The sequence below is a fragment of the Beta vulgaris genome, chromosome 5, assembly GCF_026745355.1.
Source record: "Beta vulgaris subsp. vulgaris cultivar EL10 chromosome 5, EL10.2, whole genome shotgun sequence".
NCBI lineage: Eukaryota > Viridiplantae > Streptophyta > Magnoliopsida > Caryophyllales > Amaranthaceae > Beta > Beta vulgaris.
The window spans coordinates 27,492,203-27,513,531 of NC_079206.1; the positions used below are offsets into that span (position 1 = coordinate 27,492,203).

A 21,329-nucleotide genomic window follows, 5' to 3' on the forward strand; every position below is an offset into this window, starting at 1 on the left:
AGAACAATGATTTGTAAGTGAATTTTGTGAATGTTTTTGTATGTATTGCCGTCCTAGTATATTAGTTTTGCTTGTAAGTTAATTTTTAGTTTTTGTAAAGTTTCTTGATCATTTGAGTGATTTGCGTGATTTTTACAACGTGATTTTCTCAATTCTATGAGTGATTTGTAAAGTTTCCTCATATAAATGATTTCTGAGTGATTGTTGAAAATTAATTTCTGATGGCTTTGTTTGACCCCCATGTTGGTATTGAGATTCCTTTTGTAATTTAGAAAGGGAAAGGGGGCAAAATAGTCAGTTCAAAAGAGGACACCGTTGCTCCCCCTTCCCTTATGTAATAGAGATATAATTTTAACCACTAGGCTAAGTTATATTTAGTGTTATTATTATAAGTATTATATTAATAAATGATTCTTTTTACCCGGGGATAGTCCGGGCCTAATAACTAGTTTCTAAACTAAAACCCAACCCCGTAAAACCCCAAACCCATCCCTTAAACCTTTCTCTCTCTCCCGAGAAACAAACCCCAAAAATTCGAAATCCGAAACCCATTTCTCTGTCTCTTCTTGTTGTTCTCGTCGGAATCCAAGCTTGCCGGAGCCTCAGCTCGTTTCGCCGCTGCGAGCGAGCGCCGTTGATGTTCTCGTTTTCTCTCTCCTCTGTTTCGTCGCTGCTGTTGTTGTTTGTGTTCGCTGCTGCCGTGTATTGCGCCACCTGGTGGTTGCCGCTGTAGCTCCGCCTGACGTGGGTCGCCTCACCGCACCTAGTGCTGCTCGTCGGTGCTCCGCTGTCGCGTACCGAAGCCTCGAAACCCTTCATCCCTCTGTTCTGCGCTGCTATTTTAGCAGAGGTATAATATACCTCTTCCTCTTGTTTATGATTTTCTATTTGTACATTAAAGCCCAAGTTGCTGTTGTTATTGTTGTTGTTGGTAGTTTTGTCAATTGTTGTTGTTGGTAGTTTTGTCAACTGTTGCTGTTGTTATATTGTTATGGTGGTGGTGATGTGCCACGGTTTTGGTTTGTTGTTGTTGTTGATTGGTGCTGTCGCGTTGTTGGTCGCCGTTGTTAATATTGTTGTTCTGTTGTGGTTGGCGTTATTGTTGGTGGTGGAGGTGGTGTTATGATTGTGGTGTGGTTGTGCGTTGTTGATGATGTGATGGTTGTTGTTGTGTCGTTGTGATGGTGGTTCATTGTTAATAGGTTATTGAAGTGTTGTAGTGTGTTGTGTTGCTGTTAGTAATACTTAGCATTGCGCTTAGTCGCTCTTTAACACCAATAAAACAATATTCTAATGGCTGGCACTATATCTTCCACATCTTTCTAGGTTTGTTTCATTGATTATTATTTTTCAATATCTTGTTTCGAAAGGAGCTCTAAGTGATTATAGGCGTAGCCAAAGGAAAAGTTCGCAATCATGATGGATTTTGAGAGTTGATTAGAGATTGTGATGACAATGGCAAGGAGAGGAATAAGGACATCTCGATTATTTCATTTTATTTTATTATTCTACAGTAATGTATTTAGAATGTGTTTTTTCATTTTTTTATTGTTGTATATACTTGAGGCTTAATTTGTTAGGCTTGAAAATCTCTAGAATAATTGATTTTGGGGATCAAGAAACTAACAGTTAAATTATACTTGGAGTATTATTTAGGAAATTGGACAGTTTTCTTGCTGTTCTGGCGGTTAGGCTATAACTTATGTCTTACCCCAATATGCTCCGTTCGTGGAGGGAAGTTGTCATGAATTCTATTTTTGGTCATTTTTTCGGACAACTCTGACACGTAGGCGAATTCCTAGATCAACAGTGGATTTAACCTGCTTTCTTATGATAGCTATGGAATCAATACTACTGTCAGTTTATTAATGCAAGTAAGTTAATTCTAAGATTAGAGATTGAGATTTTCCAAAGGAAAATGATATAGGCAGCCCTAAGCTGTTAATTTATACATTGCATTCAATACATATGATTGCAAGTCCTGCATTCGTGGTATGGAATATTGATTTCTGAATTGCGAAAATTCCTTCCCAGGTAAGATGGAATCACGTAAGGAGAAACGAAAAGCGGCTCGACAAGGAAAGAAACAACATAAACATCAAGCCTTGCTTCAACACCAGGTTCAAAGCATTTTACTCTATTGCTTCTTATGTGTTTGTTGCTTTGTGGGTCCCTTCTTTCATTGTAATTTTTTTTTTCTTTTTTGTATATATCTTTTCATATTAGTTTCTAAGGTACTGAAGTCTGAAATGCAATAGTGGTGTGCTGATTATTTCTAGGATTTATGGGATTTTATTTTGCCTTGTTGCTCAAGACGTGTGGACTCCTACTACCATAGATTTTATTATGTGTTCCTTGGGGGTTTTCTCTTATCTGATTTTTATAAGAATTGGGTAATTGTTTTCATGCCCAGAAATTTCGCAAATCAAAACCAAATTCAAATATGTCCGTAATGGGGGGTTTGAGGAATTGCAGTATGCAAGATCAAATGGTTTCTCTTGTGGAGTCTGACAGTGCCAGAGATGAGGGGCCACTTGAAGGTTCTATGGCGAAAGGCCGCCAGGTAGAAAACTCAAGAACTGAGAATGTGTGGAATATTGGCCCAAAGGGAAGGAAGTTCTCTCTTATGGAGAGTGATAGTGATAGGGACAATGCCAAGCCTTCTGTACCGAGGCGGATGACCAAGAAAGATCAAAACAAGGTCAATGGAAAGAAGACGAAGTTTGAGGAGTATTTGGAAATGGAAATGAAGTTAGGACCATCCATGGAGGAGGACATGGAGATGGAGCGGAGATTAGCTAAAAAATTGAAAGTGAAAAAGGGGAAATTGGATGATGGTGGTGATGGACTGAATCTTTTATTTGAAGGTGTTCCGTCTTTTCATGATTCATCTGGGGAAGAGTACAGTGGACGTTTTGAAAATGAAACAGGAACTTTCTTACACATTGATGATAAGAAGAGCAAGAAAAACACAAAGAAAACAAAAAAAGCAGAGCAAGAATTTGGTCTTGAAAAAGATGATTCTCATGATGTACAAACCGGGGAAAGCCTTTCATTTGAATCTGATGAAGGAGATGAGGAATATACCACATTGGACAGTGAAACAGAAAGTATTCAGAGCACCGAAAAGAAGGAAAGCAAGAGGAGAAAGAAGAAGAAAAGAAAGTCAGAGCAAGAACATGGCTTTGATGATGATGCTTCTGATATGAAACTAATCAAGAATATGCCATCTGAATCGGATGAAGAGGGTGAGGCAATTACCGAGTTAGAAACAGATACTGCTCTGGGGAATAGGTTACAGAGCATGGGAAAGTATATCCCACCACATTTGAGATTTCGTTCTGGTGATGATTCGCTAGAGCAATTGCAAAATCGAAGACGGATACGAGGTATTTCTTTTTTAATTTCTCTTACTTTCCTTTTCTTTTTTCATTCAATTGAGTGCTGACTCTCCTCTATTTTGCTTTAGGTCTGTTGAACAGGCTTTCTGAGGCCAATGTGGAGTCAATTTCTGGGGAAATATTTTCAATATATCAGGTATGCCATTTTTATTCAAATGAATTGTATTTGAACAAATTTAGATTTTCCTTTATATTAGCATATGAGAGGTTTTTATCATTCAAACAGTATACTCTAAATATTGTGCTATGATCATACGTATATGGCTACAATATGCCTATAAATCAATCATTCATAGGCTGCTTAATTTTAAGACTTATGTAGGATTTGATACTAATGTCTATTTCCATAATCCTTGCTGCTTGTTTGGTAATCGCTAATAAATAGTGGTAACGGGAAATAATTTTTTAAGTGTAATATTACATGGGAAGCACCCTTAACTCCATGGGAGGCAATTTCAACACTCAAGTTTGTGTTTCCTTCTCCATGGGAAAGCAATGTTACCCATAAGCTTGTGTTTTTTTTCTCCAAGAGGAGGCAATTTTCAATACCACTCATTACCACCTACAAGGTAGTATTAGTCTATTAGATGAGAATGAAAATTTAAGAAGAAAAATAAACACATTAGATAGGTTAGCATTACCATGGGAATGTACAATGATTTTGTTCACAAATTTACATACAAATTCATTCCCGTTACCACCATTTATAACCAACTATGGAACGGGTTGTTAAGGGTTTGCTCTCTTCAACTTGTCTTTGTTGAACTTATCTCTTTTTTTTAACCTTCTCTTAACTTAAACTTCCCTTAATTTTCCTGGACTTTCTGGACTTCTCTTATTTTTTCTGAATTTCAAAACTACTCTACTTTTTGTTAGGTGTACTTATTTTTTTCTGAACATTTCTTATTATGTCTGAACTTTATGAACTATAACCTAAGTTGAAGAGGACAGATCCTAATATAAGTAATATTCTTACATCTTTAGATGTTAGATTTATTTTTCTTCTTAGCGTCTAATTCCACCCTGAACTTTGTGACTAATTGCCAGTTTGATTTTTCACTTACCTTTCTGATGTATCATTTTTTCTCCAGTCTCTCAGTCGTGCTGTTGCATCACAAATTATCATTGAGGAGGTTTTGGCTTCATGTGCTGGAGGTCCACGGGGAAATGAACAGTAAGATTCCGACTTTTCTGGATACCTTCACCCATATTATTGATGTCATATGTGTAATGGTCATTTTTTGAGAATGTTGTCAATGCCTATATGAGATTCTAAATTATCATTGGGATGTAGGCAATGTTGAGGAAAACGTAGTACTCCCTCCGTCCCAAAATATAGTTCCCATTTTCCTTTTTTCACGGTAATTTATGCAAGTAGAATCTAAGAGGGATAGTAAAGATTTTTTGTTTATTTAAATAAATATTGTATGGGAAAAGATGATTTTAGGAGAGAGAAAGGGGAATAGTTGGTGAAAGAGCATTAATTGTAACATTTTGGTTGAATAAATGGAGGAAAAACCAAAAATCAAGAAGCAAATAAATGATGGGACACGATTTTCCTACACAAATTACGGAAAAATGTGGAGCTAAATTTGGAAATGGGAACTATACTTTGGGACACCCAAAATGGAAATGGGAACTATATTTTGGGACGAAGGGAGTAATTTCGATGATGTATCAAGGTGTAAACATTGTGGTCATGTTAGTTGATGCACCGGTGTGCCATTTCCTTGGAAACGTGGTGTTGGAATAATCGATATTCCTACCGAGAATTGGGTGATGCATGTTTAACATATGTGCATGCATACTCTAGCTAAGAAGCCCATTGGAAATGACCTGAAAGTACCAATGTGCGCCATCAACTAGTAACCTCACATGCTAATATTAAGAGATTGAAATATTATGAGCACTTTTGGTGGATTTTTTCTATTCACCTCTAGGGCATACTTGGATTGGGGGTAATGGAGATAAAATGAAGAAAATGTAGGTGAATCTAGGTGTTAGTAGACGAGATGATGTAGATACTGCAATTAAAGAGAGAGAGAGAGATGGAAGGGGGAATTATTACCCTCATTTTAGAAATGATACATTATCCTAGGGGCTATGGGGTGGTGGGAAACTATTACCCCCAAAATTAGGGTAATAATTCTCTCATAAAACTGAACTCAATAGAAAATTGGCTAGAGTTTGGCGGAGGTCTTTCGTCTAGCCAGAGATAGAGAGTTAAAGAGACGCAAGAGTCCCTAGCTCTTGGGCTGTAGCAGTACAAGGCAAATTCGACCTTTTGCTTCTTGTACTTACCCACAAAGCTCAAACCTACAGGTCACTTTTCCTTTTAGTTAGTGGCTGTGGTGACGCCCTTCACTTGTAGAAACACAACATTTTTGTTGTTCCCCTGGCCAATCTTCCTCAGTCTTTCGCATTTGACATCTTACCTCGTTGGTTGTAGCCTTTTAGGGATCTTCCTTCTGTTACCTATATGCTCCCAGAGCAGCTTTTATTTTCTTTCCCTCTTGTCACTGTCGCTTTGTTTCTGTCTCTGTGGTGTACTTAGTGTTTTGCTGCTGTTGAGGTTCTTTTTTTTGATATACGTACAGACCATTGTCTCATAATAATTCTCTCATAAAACTGAACTCAATAGAAAATTGGCTAGAGTTTGGCGGAGGTCTTCTGTCTAGCCAGAGATAGAAAGTTAAAGAGACGCAAGAGTCCCTAGCTCTTGGGCTGTAGCAGTACAAGGCAAATTCGACCTTTTGCTTCTTGTACTTACCCACAAATCTCAAACCTCCAGGTCTCTTTTCCTTTTAGTTAGTGGCTGTGGTGACGCCCTTCACTTGTAAAAACACAACATTTTTGTTGTTCCCCTGACCAATCTTCCTCAGTCTTTCGCATTTGACATCTTACCTCGTTGATTGTAGCCTTTTAGGGATCTTCCTTCTGTTACCTATATGCTTCCAGAGCAGCTTTTATTTTCTTTCCCTCTTGTCACTGTCGCTTTGTTTCTGTCTCTGTGGTGTACTTAGTGTTTTGCTGTTGTTGAGGTTCTTTTTTTTGATATATGTACAGACCATTGTCTCAACCAGCTAAGACCTAATATTAGGGGGGAGGGTATTTTAGATATTATCATCTTCAGTATACTTGGGGAATAAGTTGGTTTGCTTGTTAGGGAATTAGTATAAATATAGAGCAACATAGAATGTGAAAGGCATGTTGAAAATAGATGAGAAATTGGTTGAGCTCATAGTTTTTCAATTGGGTAAGAATCAAGCCTCTCGAGAGCTTGAATATCATTTACATTTTTTTTTGTACTCTTATTAATCAATCAAAGTTCATCTTCTTTCCTTAATCTCTCCATTTTAGCACTATAATCTGTCAAGCTAAGTTAACTCTGAGCAGTCTCCTAAAAAGCCGCACCTCAAAATTTCCTGTTTCTTTTGATGAGGCAACTGATTGTTCCTCTTATTTTTTTGGATTAGATCTTGTTTTTATCTGTTTCAGTTTCTAGTTTGGTTTTCTATGTGTGTCTTAGCACCTATGTGTCTTTTATAATTGTTGGTTAGAGTTTTCTAAGTTTCATATTTAGAAACTCTTATTTTTCAGCATAGGTTTCTGCCCCAGTAGAAGGTTTTTTGGCTGGATTGTTCTTTTGATGTTTTGGTATGGTTAAGGCTTGGGATTTACTGTGGTTCCTCTTCTTTGCTTTTGTTTTAATTTAAGCTATTTCTTCAAAGTTGAGCTTTTTGTTAAGCAGATGAAGACCTGAAGTGTGTTCTCTTACTACATATACAAAAAGGGAAAGAAAAAGCTAAGCTCAATGCTCATATGCCACTTTTCTTCTTTTTATTAAACATAGTAGAACACTAGCATGTCTGTAGATATCTATCCTAGTGTTGTTCCACTTTTTGTCGTAGTTGTTTATTTGTTTATATGTCTTTTTTGTTCTGATGAGACTTTTAATCACACTGCAACTGATTTGAGACTTATGTATATGACATATGAAGGTATGCTGCAGTGTTTGCAGCATTTGTAGCTGGAATGGCTTCTATGGCTGGAATTGACTTTGGTGCGAGACTCATGGCATCCCTCGCAAAATCTTTTGAGGTAGACTCCATATCTTTATTTTGAAGAATTAGAATATTTTCGCTAAGCATCTCTATTCGTAATTGTGTTCACACTTGGGAATATTGTAGATTGGATATTGGTGCAACGGGCCTATTTTTTAAAAATTTACTTGGGTTCATAACTATGTTTATCATGCTGACACTTGCAAGTCTCACTATTGTTTTCAAATAGGATGAATACTTGAAGGAAGATAATCTTTCTCTCAGAAATTTGTCACTTCTGCTCTCCTACTTGTGCATATTTGGAGTGTGCTCAAGGTAAATATAGCTTCCGGTTTTCTATGCCTATCAAAATTTTGTGCTGTTCCTAAGGATTGAATAAATTTGCACTTATGGTGATACTGGTTTTTTTGTGTTATTATTGGTATAATTTCCTTAATAAATTAATCATTTTCGTTGGTATGGTTCTTGTATGATGCATGGACGCTTTGGGTGGTTATAATTGACTGTGTTTAATCTAATATGTCACTAACTTCCTGTAACTGTCACTGGTGAGAGTGAAGATTGAAGATTGTTGCACTGTTGTTAAAGGGTGATTGACCTTTTGTAATTTCAGGATAAAGGCCTCTTGAATGAATTATTATGAACTGAAGTGTGGTGGGAGCCTCATGACTGAGTGATTTACTAGTGTTACAGGCTGCATATTATGTGTTATTGCTTGTTTCTTAATACTTCTGTTGCATGAGTGTCTTTTCTTTTGCGACTAATTTTTTTTATTTCTCTGCTCACAAGTTATTTGATAGTTATCGAAATAAATTTTGGGGTCCTTATATGTATTCTAGGTTTTTGGGTCAAACATCTATCTTGAGAATTTGGTTGGAGACCTCTTCTAGTGGCTTTTCCTATAGCTTTCTTTATGATCACCTACAAAACCACATCATCTCCTATCCTTTTTCCACACAGTCGGAAAGGAACTTGATTAGGACCTTTCTAATAAGAGTGTGATGAGTGCTGAACTGCTTGTTTCTTGATGCTTGTGTCGCGCCTTGATAGTATATAGTGTGTAAGTCATTGTTTCTTGCACTGTGGTTAGTACTTAGTACACTTGTTCAATAGATTATATGCAAGTGTAGGATTAGATGGATTTGTGCAATGACTCCCTTGAAGCGTTGCTGCTATATCAGGAAAAAAAAAAAAAGACAATTTTTTGTAAGTAGATATACTAGCTGGAGTCCTCTCAAATACAGTTTGCATTCTTGTATTTTACACTTATGTAGCTTAATTGGCATTTATCATCCTCCCATTAGTTACTTAATAGGACCCACGGTCCTACTTGACTTACCTTTCCTTCTGTTCTGTTAGAGGTTTCTCCTCTGTCTTTTAAAAAAATCCTGCCATTGAGGCTCTGCCTCAGTCAGTCAGGCGTCACATTTGCACGAGTGTCTTTTGGCACTGCTGATATTGTTTTTGAACTGTTTAGCATCACCTCCATTGTTTTCTTGGTGTGTAGTTTGGCTGATCTGTGAAGTGTAGACCACTTTGATTGTGCTTCAGATCATTGGCGGAATTTCATCACTGTGTTATATGTTTTCTACTTGGAGCTGCTGTGACTATATGCTATAAGGACATCTAGCAGTGCTTTTTTCAACTAACTCTGTGGCTTCTTGCAGTGACTTGATTTATGATTTTCTGATCATGTTAAGCAAACAGTTGACCGAAATTGATGTCTCTACCATCTTGACAATTTTACAATGTAAGGACTCCCTCACTGTATGTGAATCTAACTTCTTCTGAGACTTCTCCTATTCCTTCAATATCTCACCCTGGCCCCGAGTGGTTAGTTGGTGGAGATTGATGTCTAACTGCTAAATATTTCATGCATTTGAGAGTTGATAGTTTCTTATTCCACTTAAAGCGTAGGGGGCTAAAAGATTCTATACATATCATCACCTTGTATTTGGACTTTCCGTTCATGACTTCCACCTACACTTCTCTCAATTTTATTATATTATAAAAATTGAAGTGCTAATTGATAATATAGATGGTGTTGCTGGCTTTAGAACATATAACAAACCTGACAAGTCATTTGAGAGTTGATAGTTTCTTATTTCACTTAAAGCGTAGGGGGCTAAAAGATTCTATACATATCATCACCTTGTATTTGGACTTCCCGTTCATGACTTCCACCTACACTTTCTCTCAATTTTATTATATTATAAAAATTGAAGTGCTAATTGATAATATAGATGGTGTTGCTGGCTTTAGAACATATAACAAACCTGACAAGTAACTGATCACAGTGTTACTCCGACACCTTCATTTACCTCAATCCAAGTGTACGACACGACATTTTACTTGGATACTTCATTTTAAACTAAAAACTTGACTTTTTTCTACAAAATAGCCGAGTCGGACACTTGGACACTCGTATCCGAGTAGACACTCAATCCGTGTCTGAGTAACATAGACTGATCATGTATCCTGTTCTAAACAGGCTGTGGAATGAAGTTGCGGGGTGATGATCCTGCTGCCATGAAAAATTTCATCTTTAGTGTTCAGAGTAGAGTGAATGAGTTGAAGGCTACTTCTGGGGATGCTGAGGCAACTATGGATAGCAAGAGAGTATGACTTCTAAAAGATCTGTTCTTTTATGGTTCTTGATAATTGGAGGCATGATTGATAAGACATTTAAATTGGTGCAGATGGAATTCATGCTTGAGACTATATTTGACATAAAGAATAATAAGAAGCGGACAAAGGAAGACTCGTCTCCACACACACGTATAAAGAAGTGGCTGCAGAAGGTTCCTAGTTCTGCATATTTTACAGCTTCAATTTAGTTTTTTTCATCCCCCCCCCCCCTCCTGTTATAGTTAGCTGGCATATGTACACCTGTTTGTACTTTGACTTTATCAGACTCAGCAGCTGAAGGCTGTTTCTTGTTGTGTGTGCACACTAGAGTCTAAACTTGACATTATAGAGTCCGACTGGTTTCTGAGAAAAGTCAAAAATGAGGTTTATCAATCAACATCAGAACACTTCGCTTTACAGCTCGAAGTTTCTTGACTTCATAAAAGGATGGCCTGTGTTAATATGTGATTTTAGGACAAAATTGAGATAATTATAAAACGTGAGTTGGAGAATTGTCGTCTGGTGTGGAAGACCTTGTAAGCGACACAGCCGGAGACAAACCTCTTTTTGTTTTGCTGAGAAAGCCTGTTTTTCTGGTAGAAATGTTACTCGGTCCCCGCCCTTTATGGCTAATTAGTGCATCTTTAGTCAATGTTTTGTTTAAATTGCAAATTGTTGTATAGAGATAGGGTTTAACATCTTAGACTGGCTTCCATAAGGTTGAGGAATATTAGTGATGTCAAAGCATAAAAATTAATACTGATATTCATGAATAGTAAAGATACTCTGAAAGAGTGTCCAGTCATTATAGTAGCAAAGAGTCACAAAGCTTAGGTAAAGCCTCCTCAGTCATCAGTTTTTACATGTTTGTCGTAACATGAATTGTCTGCAACTGTGTAGAACATGTTTGGCAGTGACAGATTGTGTCTTCTTCAACGCCATGATCTTTATATATATTTATTGGTTTAACAGCTTTTCCACCTATGCAGCTAAGAGTCGAGGATATTACTCTCCGGGGAGTCAAATGGAGCAAGCTGCTTGATCCTGCAAAGAAAGGGCAATGGTGGTTTTCTGGGGATTTATCCTCTCCTACAGACGGTGTTCGCAAAGTTGCTGGTAAGATCGACAAAGAGGTTAATGAGGCCCAGAAGATGCTGACGCTTGCTGCCAAACAAAGAATGAATACTGACACCAGAAGGTCAATATTTTGTGTTATAATGAGCGGAGAAGATTACATTGATGCATTTGAACAGCTGTTAAGCTTGAATTTGCAAGGAAAGCAGGTGTGTGCCGACCTTTTTGGTTGCCCACAGAATCATTTTCGAATTTGATCTGTCAATTGCTATTCTTGTGCTTGTCTTACAATAAAAGTTCAAATCTATGACATTTTGCAGGATAGAGAGATCATGAGAGTACTCGTTGAGTGCTGTTTGCAGGAGAAGATGTTCAATAAGTATTACACTGCTCTTGCTTCTAGGCTTTGCAGTCATGACAAAAACCACAAGTTTACCCTACAGGTTTGACTTCAAGCGTCTAAAACTCTCCCCTTTTTTTATGTTTTATATTCATACCAAGTATTATGCCCATAGCTATCCATATTAACTCTCTGAAGGGGTGTCTAAACAGATTGCCTTAAAGACAATGTATATGTCTTAACTTCTCTCAATCATATATGCAGTATTGCCTTTGGGATCATTTCAAAGAGTTGGAGTCGATGCCATTGATGAGGTCAATGCACCTGGCTAAATTTGTGGCAGAGATGTTTGCATGCTTCACCCTTTCCCTTGCTGTTTTGAAAGTCGTCGATCTGATTGATGCCACCCAGCTTACTGCAAAGAGGATAATGCATTTCCGGATGGTCTTTGAGGCAATTTTTGAGTATCCAGATAATGTGGTGTGGAATGTCTTTACACGAGTAGCCATCACTCCCGAACTTGAAGATCTTCGAAATGGCATGGAGTTCTTCATCAGGGAGTATGTCTTTACCACCAAAAAAGATGTCGCTAAAAGGTTTAAGCTTGTTAAGAAAGCGCTTAACAATGCTGAAGGTGTTTTGATGTAGAATTATTTACGGTTGCGGGTAAAAGAGGATCAATCCCTCCTTCATAGATCAACGGGTTAAAAATTTTGTTCACTTTTGACTACTTAGGGGTTAGAAAATTGTTCCTGGTTAATTTAAACTTTAAAGAGAAAATTAGTTTTTTTTTTTTTTTCCTTTTTGGTTGCTGTCAAAGCTTTGTGTATTTATTGCTTAGTTAATTATAAATATATTACAATTTTCCTCACTTAATTGGCATTGTAAATCATATTCGTCATTGTAATTGCATGTAACGGGACTATATTAGGAGTTTTAGAGAAAAGATGGGAGTGATTTCGAGTTTAGTGAAAGTTTATTGAGTGACATGCACAATTTGCATACTATTATGAGTTTGAGTTTTTCTCGATGAAGTCTTTCCGCATGAGTTTAATTTGCGCCAAACTTAGTGTCGCACCCATTCTGCATTGCTATAGCTTAATGGAGATGTTGTTCCTTGCTTTTCCTTGATGGATTTTATTAGATTAAAGCTTTAATATAACTTTATGACAAATAGTCAAGAATAAGGTAATCTTTGGTCTTTCATTTACAAATAATTTAGCTTCTTGATTAACTCATGATAAGTAAAACTTGTGAGAATACTTACTTTAATTGGCTCAAATGGTCTACCATCCAAAGAATAAGTCACTATTACAGTAAATCTCTTCAACTTTCTCGTAAACATTAACTCCAACCATTTCTACCTCCCTCTTCTCTCTTTTCCTCCTTCACCTCTGTATGACCCTCCCTTTCTATCGGACCATACATCCTAGCAAGTCAGGCACCATCCCCCACCCATCCCCTTCAGGACAGGCCGCCACTCTCAAATTGGCATACCCATCCCAACCACTAGTGCCCTACCCTCTGAAGATAATCCCCCGTTGATGTAAAAAAAAATTATCCATGACAAAAAAAAAAAAAAGACGGGGTAAACAAAAACAAAGAATGAAATTAATGACGGAATTTGCATTTTCTAGGAAAATTATTGGCGGGAATATGCATTTTCTTAAGTCCATATCCATCTTCTCTGGTGAACTTTTACCTTCTAACTTTCAATCGAACCCAATAACCCATGAATCAGAGATCTCAAAAATTCAAATGGGTCATCCGAATTGGTAATGGCAACCCAAGATAAATCCTATGCCCACAAACAAAAGGAATCAACTCAAAATGACTGTATTTCACATCCATTTGGAAACCCATAAATCCTTTGAGCTCAAATGAATTGAGTGTGCTACCCTGATTTTCTCTCTCCTTGAGTTTATTTGTTGATGCTTTATTGAGTTGGCGTCAAGATTGGGTTGTGTTGTGTTGTTGTTGGGATAGCACCAGTGCTGCCAGCAATTTGCCGTCAGGAGCTGAGTGGGTGGTGGTTGGCGGTGCATCTAGCGAAAATAGAGAAACAAAGCATGGAGGTGAGGAAGGAGAGGAAAAACAACGGTGGAGAAGGGAGGAAAGAAGAAGTGTGGAGGAGGGACGAGAAATATAAGTTCAAAAAATCAAAGTAAACAAATAAGACCAATTAGAGAGTTTCACATGTCATCTTTAGCCTATTAAGCGGGTTACGATCCGGGAAGAATAACTGAACTTGCAAAAGAAAGCAGCAGAAGACTTAAAGCAAGCATGCAGAAGCTCCGGGACAAAAACCAAAAACCAGGACCCACAATCCAGAAGAAGAACGAGAAGCTACATCAACAAATTGGACTCTGTTGGAATATAACATAGTTAGCTCAATAAGCAAAGTTGTTAGCATTGTAATTAGTTGTAGTGGTTAGTTAGCTTTAGTGATATAACATAGATTAGTTGTTAGTATGCACATGATATACATATATAACAACAAATGTAATAGAGTTGTATTTTTTTGACACAAATATAATACAGAATTCTCTACTTTCTCTCTCCTCTGTTCTCTCTCTCCTTCGACCTCTGCCATCTTACATGGCAGAATACCATTTCTTTCCCCCATAGATTAAGAATTCTAACATGGTATCAGAGCAGGATCGAATCCTAGCTCACTAAATCCGCGTTTTTCTTCAATCAACAAATTCTAGGGTTCTTGTTCTCCAATCTCCATTTTCTGGCGATTCATAACTCGGTATTGTTCATTTCAAATCTCTCAATTTTGGTCGAATTTTCCATTACATCTTCTTTTCTTTTTCGTCTATAATCATCATTTCTTCTTAAATTTTCCCTGATTCGTGGTTGATTTCGGATTTCAATTGAAATTTTGACCTCTTTTTCGGGCTTCTTATACTCTTCTCAATTTGAGAAATTTGAGTTTGAATGTCAATTTGTTGCGAAATATCTTGGCGAAACAAGAAGAGAATTCTTGATTTCTGAAAATTTCGCTGCTTGTGAATCCATATTTGTTTGCTCTTTCTCATTCGATCAAAATCGATTTCTAGGGTTTCGAATTCTTGCATCAGTTTCTTGTTGCAGAATTCAATTCGTTGAAGAACAATTGAAATACCAATCTGGCTTGTGAATTCTTGTTCAAGCTATGAAAAAAAAAAAATCACAATTGTCTGATTTTCAAGAAATGATTACGTTTTTTATTTCAACGGCAAGTTTTCATCGTTTTATTTCAGCAGATAACAAGTCAACCAAGTATCCTGTACTATGCTACTTCTATCTTGAAAAGTGCAGTTTGAGTGAAATTTGAGTGATTTGTTTTTGTGATGGTTAATTCTTGGAGATAATAAGTATTTTTGGAGTATGCTGAATTGTTGGTATTGTTGATGTGTGAGTTGTTAGTTGGTATTGATGAATAGCAATCAAGGCTGTTCAATTTTTGAATAATGATGGGTTGATTTGATCATTTTGGGATTGTTTTGGTGTAGTATGATTGATTTTTTTTGTGATATTGAGTGATGGTAAAAGTTGTTTGTCATTGATGGATTTTTGGGTTGAATTGATGATGATGATTTGTTGAATTTTTTTTTTGGTGTGATCAAGAAGGTCAGTTGTGAATGATTTGTTTTGATGCCCATAGAGGCTTGTTTTAATGACCATAATGGCTTGTTTCGACCCATAGAAGGTCATTTTTGGACCCATAGTGGTCATTGTTGAAGATCCATAGAGATCATTTGATAGTCTTATGACTTTAACCTCCAAATTTTGATAGTCTTATGACTTTAACCTCCAAATTTTGATAGTCCTATGACTTTCACCTCCAAATTTTGATAGTCCTATGACTTTAACCTCCAAATTTTGATAGTCCTATGACTTTAACCTCCAAATTTTGATAGTCTTATGACTTTAACCTTTTGATTGATCATTGAGATCAAGTTTAAGCCCATTGAGGCATTTCTTTGAGACCCAAAAGTGGTCATTTCGTATTTCTCTCATTCACAAATTCCTACACACATTCCTCTCTTTCATTTCTTACACACTCTCAAGTTCATTCCTCTTTCCATCTCTTTTCTATGGTTATTCTTCTTCAAGCTTAGAGTGCTTTTCAACCCCTCTAAGCTTGAGGGGGGGAATTAGGTAGTGATGGTTCTCTTGTTGAGATCATTGATGTGGTGTGGATGTTGGAGGTTGTTTGTAGTTGTTTTTAGTTTGAAGTTGTGGTGTATATAGTTGGGTGATTGATGATCGGTTTGTTGGTCAGTTCTATTAACTGATTTTATGGTGATTGATGGTTGCTCAGTGGTGCAATTGGATTGTGTAATATGGGTGAATGTTTTGTGATGGTTATGTGCTCATTCATGGTGTTTTGGTGTAAAATAAAGCTAGTTCAGTTGGTTCAGCCCCTAGTTCAACTGCTGCTGGTTCTGTTATGCTTGTATCAGTACTACTGAGTAGAAGACAGTTGAGTTGGTTCTCTTTTGAAGAATGGTATTGCTGGTTCCTATATTTCAGCTTGTGCTTGGGATGACCTTACCTCAATATCATTATGTCCAGTTCATCAGTCCATGATACTACGTTACTAGCTCCTGATTGGTTGATAGTTCAAGCTCAGCATCAAAACTCTTCTTCACCTAGCTCGGTTTCAAACTGTAATGGTTGTCCCACCTATTCCAGTTTGAGGGGGCGTGTTGGAATATAGCATAGTTAGCTCAATAAGCAAAGTTGTTAGCATTATAATTAGTTGTAGTGGTTAGTTAGCTTTAGTGATATAACATAGATTAGTTGTTAGTATGCACATGATATACATATATAACAACAAATGTAATAGAGTTGTATTTTTTTGACACAAATATAATACAGAATTCTCTACTTTCTCTCTCCTCTGTTCTCTCTCTCCTTCGACCTCTGCCATCTTCCATGGCAGAATACCATTTCTTTTTGCCCCATAGATTAAGAATTCTAACAGACTCTGGGTACGACAACCTCAAACCCGACGCAAATCATAATTCTAGACGGAGCATGGAAGAAGGAAAGAAATAACCGTAAGTGGCAGGCAGCTATCGCGTGGAAAAATATCTCGCAGAACTCAAGAGAAGAGTATGCTCATATAATCTTCGCAAATTCTCCAATACAAACTAAAACGTACGCGATTCTACAAGCATTTAAAGACATGGAATGGAAGTGCTTGGACATTATAATAAAAACTTACAATTTGGAGATCGTTCGCGCACTTCAGAAGAGCCACAATACGGACAAGAATATAGCCTCAATCATCCACGAAATAAAATATATTGCCAATAGCTTCCAGTTTTTTTCTTATATTAAAGTTAAAAGAGAAGAAGTTAGACTAGCCCACAATCTAGCCCAAGAGGCCAGAAAAGGGTAATCTTTCTTCTTCTTTATTTGTTTTACCCAAAAAAAAAAAAAAATCGGTCAATTCTTAATTTGAGAAAATACTTCCACAAGCTTTATTTTTTCTAAGTTTATCAAAAGGTTAACTTATTTTTAGAAAAAAAATCCAAATGTCAGTTTATTTTTGACGATTTTTTCCTTTTTTTTAATTATTGATTCCTACTTTAGAATAGCTATAATAAAACACTTTAGTCTTCTCTCAACAAGAATAAAAATACCTTAATCTTCACGGTGTGAGTATGGATATAGGTGAGTTTTTTTTAGGTCTGAAAGTCTAATATATGAAGATATATTTGAACTCTAATGAAGTTTTAATTAAACGTATTTGTTTATGGTAGTTAATTTTAAGTGGATTATTGTTAGACAACTGTCATCACAATTTATAGGTGGCAAATGGGTCTTTTTGGTCACTTATGGGTCTAGTAACCTAGAGCCATGTCTATTTTGGGTCTTTTATATTTGGGTCTGGTTCGGTCTATGACAGGTTTATGCGATCGGATCAGCTCTGAGTCGGTATATTTAAGGCTGAGGGAATATGAATTAATTACATAATTCAAAATAAAAACTTAAGTCAATACATATAATGACAGATATATGTGAAATAATTGTAGATAATAGAGTAGTATAATAATAATAAAAAATTGGGTTCCCTTTATAGTGAGGAATCATAGTTGACGGTATAGTTTAGATTGCTTCGGGTTGAGTCAACTTTGGGTCTAGGGTTGGTTCGAGTAATTATGAATCTCGTCATCTCGAGTCAACTATGGATTGTCGATTTTGGGTTAGATTCAAGTCTCAGTCTGGTCATTCAGGTGGGTCATTATTGTTAGGTCTAATCACCAAGCACACCTGTTTGCATATTGAATGGTATTCATAATATTGCTAAAAGAAAATGTAAGAAAGTAATACTCTCTCTATTTTTTTTATGTTTCCTACTTTTATTGTGTGCAATTACTAATGCAATTATGTGCTCTTAAATATCCTTAACTATATAAAAATAACAAATCATAACTTAGAATTTAGAAGATTCTCTCCAATTGTGAATATTAATAAAATACTCATTCAGACGAACAAACAAGACCCCACATCAATATATTTTTTCTTATATATTGTGAAAAATTTAGAAGATTCTCTCCAATTGTGAATAGTGTCAAGATTACAGGTGAAAAAGATTTTTAAAAAAATACAGAGGGAGTATTCTATTTCACCTTGATTTTTCAACTAAATTAAGGATGACTTGATGTGATCCAACAATAATTAGTTGATTGCCTGACTAACTCGTTTTACCATGAAAGCTTAGGCCATGGTTACCGGACAAGTTAGCTTTTGGATGTGATTGCTGGACTTGTGGTCAGTTGATTTTGTGGATGATACATCATTATCTAGTCTTTGCAATTTGTTGAATATTACATAGTTCTACGGTTAATCACCATGAATTTAATGATATAATACAAAACCCATCTCGGGTCTCCAACTATAAGTATAAATTTTTGGTTAAAACGATCCTTTAACATGTTATTAGAGCCAACTTGACCATTCCAAAATTGAATATTTAGTGCTGAGTTAAAGAAGGTTTATGTTGCAATTACATTTGAAGCCCAATGAGCTCTCATATTTGATTGAGTTGGTTCTTTGATACCTAATATCAATTCTTTTGTGTCCAACAATAAGCTTATCATATTATAAGAGAGTCCATATGATGACTTGTTGGATACACTGACTAGTTATAGTGCTTTGAGTCTTGAGATCAGTTATACACTCCGCATGATGGGCTAATATATGTCGCTTTCCACAAGGAGGAAGTCTTGGTTAATAGGCATGATTGGCTATTTAATCGGATTAAGCAGTTTAAATGTACTTAAACTGACTTATTGGACAAAATAAAAGGAAGGGTTTCACGAACATATAAAAGTAAAATGGAATGAAGGCAAGCTTGATGACAGCATATATCGTACATATTATTGTGTAATGTTAGTATTTGACTCCATTGATTCGACAAAAAGCTTCATAAATGGTCTTGACTGTATATTTAACAGCATTTGTTTGTGTATTGATATATGCAAACCTGTAACTTAATCACTATGATTAACTTCACAGCCCTCCTCTCATAAGTAGAGATGACAATTATCTATGGACTATGGGTGAGTGTATTATCCATCCACCCGCCTTGAATAATGGGTGATCACCTGCGATGAAGTGGGTGACGAGCGGGTGATGGATGGATTGGGTGGTCGGGTCGGATATGATGATATTTTTTGGACCCATCCCATCACCCGCCCTATCTATCCATTCACTTATATAATATAATATAAAAATAAATTTATTTTTTTACTACCACATGTCATCTAAGGTAATTAAAAAAATAATTTTTTTAAGAAATAAAAAAAATACTTATAATTACTTTTTGGGGGTAATAAGATTGATATATTGTCGCTTTATTGTTAATTAATGAGACTATGATTGATTTTCATATATTAATTTCTTTAAAAATCGTTAACTCTAAAAAATAGTTTTTTTCCTAGTATCACCCGTTTCCCCCGCGGATGATGGGTGGAGTGGATATGGGTGAAATTTTTGGCGGGTGATGGATGGTGTGGATGGAGTTTTGGGTCGCGGATGATAGAGCGGATGGAGCTACACCCGATCCATTGACACCCCTACCCATAAATGTCATAAGTGCCTCCATTATTTATCATGGGCTAATATAATCTGAGCCTCTTACAATTAAAGTAGATCGCGCATTCAAATATTTTTTGGTCCCTAGATGAAGTTCTGGCCAAACTAGTAGCTATTTTGTACTAAGCTGCCCAAATAAAAGTTCGGAAGACATTGGTCAATGTTTTCGAAAAATCGATTTTGTGGATGATACATCATTATCTAGTCTTTGCAATTTGTTGAATATTACATAGTTCTACGGTTAATCACCATGAATTTAATGATATAATACAAAACCCATCTCGGTCTCCAACTATAAGTATAAATTTTTGGTTAAAACGATCCTTTAACATGTTATTAGAGCCAACTTGACCATTCCAAAATTGAATATTTAGTGCTGAGTTAAAGAAGGTTTATGTTGCAATTACATTGAAGCCCAATGAGCTCTCATATTTGATTGAGTTGTTCTTGATACCTAATATCAATTCTTTTGTGTCCAACAATAAGTTATCATATTATAAGAGATCCATATGATACTTGTTGATACACTGACTAGTTATAGTGCTTTGAGTCTTGAATCATATACACTCCGCATGATGGGCTAATATATGTCGCTTTCCACAAGGAGGAAGTCTGGTTAATAGGCATGATTGGCTATTTAATCGGATTAAGCAGTTAAATGTACTTAAACTGACTTATTGGACAAAATAAAAGAAGGGTTTCACGAACATATAAAAGTAAAATGGAATAAGGCAAGCTTATGACAGCATATATCTACATATTATTGTAATGTTAGTATTTGACTCCATTGATTCGACAAAAAAGCTTCATAAATGGTCTTGACTGTATATTAACAGCATTGTTTTGTATTGATATATGCAAACCTGTAACTTAATCACTATGATTAACTTCACAGCCCTCCTCTCATAATAGAGATGACAATTATCTATGGACTATGGGTGAGTGTATTATCCATCCACCCGCCTTGAATAATGGGTGATCACCTGCGATGAAGTGGGTGACGAGCGGGTGATGGATGGATTGGGTGGTCGGGTCGGATATGGATGATATTTTTTGGACCCATCCCATCACCCGCCCTATCTATCCATTCACTTATATAATATAATATAAAAATAAATTTATTTTTTTACTACCACATGTCATCTAAGGTAATTAAAAAAATAATTTTTTTAAGAAATAAAAAAAATACTTATAATTACTTTTTGGGGGTAATAAGATTGATATATTGTCGCTTTATTGTTAATTAATGAGACTATGATTGATTTTTCATATATTAATTTCTTTAAAAATCGTTAACTCTAAAAAATAGTTTTTTTTCCTAGTATCACCCGTTTCCCCCGCGGATGATGGGTGGAGTGGATATGGGTGAAATTTTTGGCGGGTGATGGATGGTGTGGATGGAGTTTTGGGTCGCGGATGATAGAGCGGATGGAGCTACACCCGATCCATTGACACCCCTACCCATAAATGTCATAAGTGCCTCCATTATTTATCATGGGCTAATATAATCTGAGCCTCTTACAATTAAAGTAGATCGCGCATTCAAATATTTTTTTGGTCCCTAGATGAAGTTCTGGCCAAACTAGTAGCTATTTTGTACTAAGCTGCCCAAATAAAAGTTCGGAAGACATTGGTCAATGTTTTCGAAAAATCGAGAAGCAAAATGCCCCCCCCCCCCCTAACAATGAGATCAAGACCAATATTTGTTTCTTGAGCAGATAA

The 21,329-nt window shown here is 36.3% G+C and overlaps 1 protein-coding gene across 1 annotated transcript; it reads left to right on the forward strand.

The window, feature by feature from the left end:
- The first annotated feature begins 456 nt into the window (after positions 1 to 456).
- Positions 457 to 12,378, forward strand: LOC104893407 (uncharacterized). The gene is made up of 13 exons (XM_010679510.4): positions 457 to 850; positions 2,035 to 2,120; positions 2,414 to 3,389; positions 3,470 to 3,537; positions 4,493 to 4,575; positions 7,403 to 7,502; positions 7,695 to 7,780; positions 9,133 to 9,215; positions 9,957 to 10,084; positions 10,165 to 10,266; positions 11,083 to 11,376; positions 11,488 to 11,610; positions 11,772 to 12,378. Exons 2-13 carry the CDS (start codon positions 2,040 to 2,042, stop codon positions 12,153 to 12,155), a joined length of 2,508 nt encoding a protein of 835 aa, XP_010677812.1. The 5' UTR covers positions 457 to 850; positions 2,035 to 2,039; the 3' UTR covers positions 12,156 to 12,378.
- The last annotated feature ends 8,951 nt before the right edge of the window (positions 12,379 to 21,329 follow it).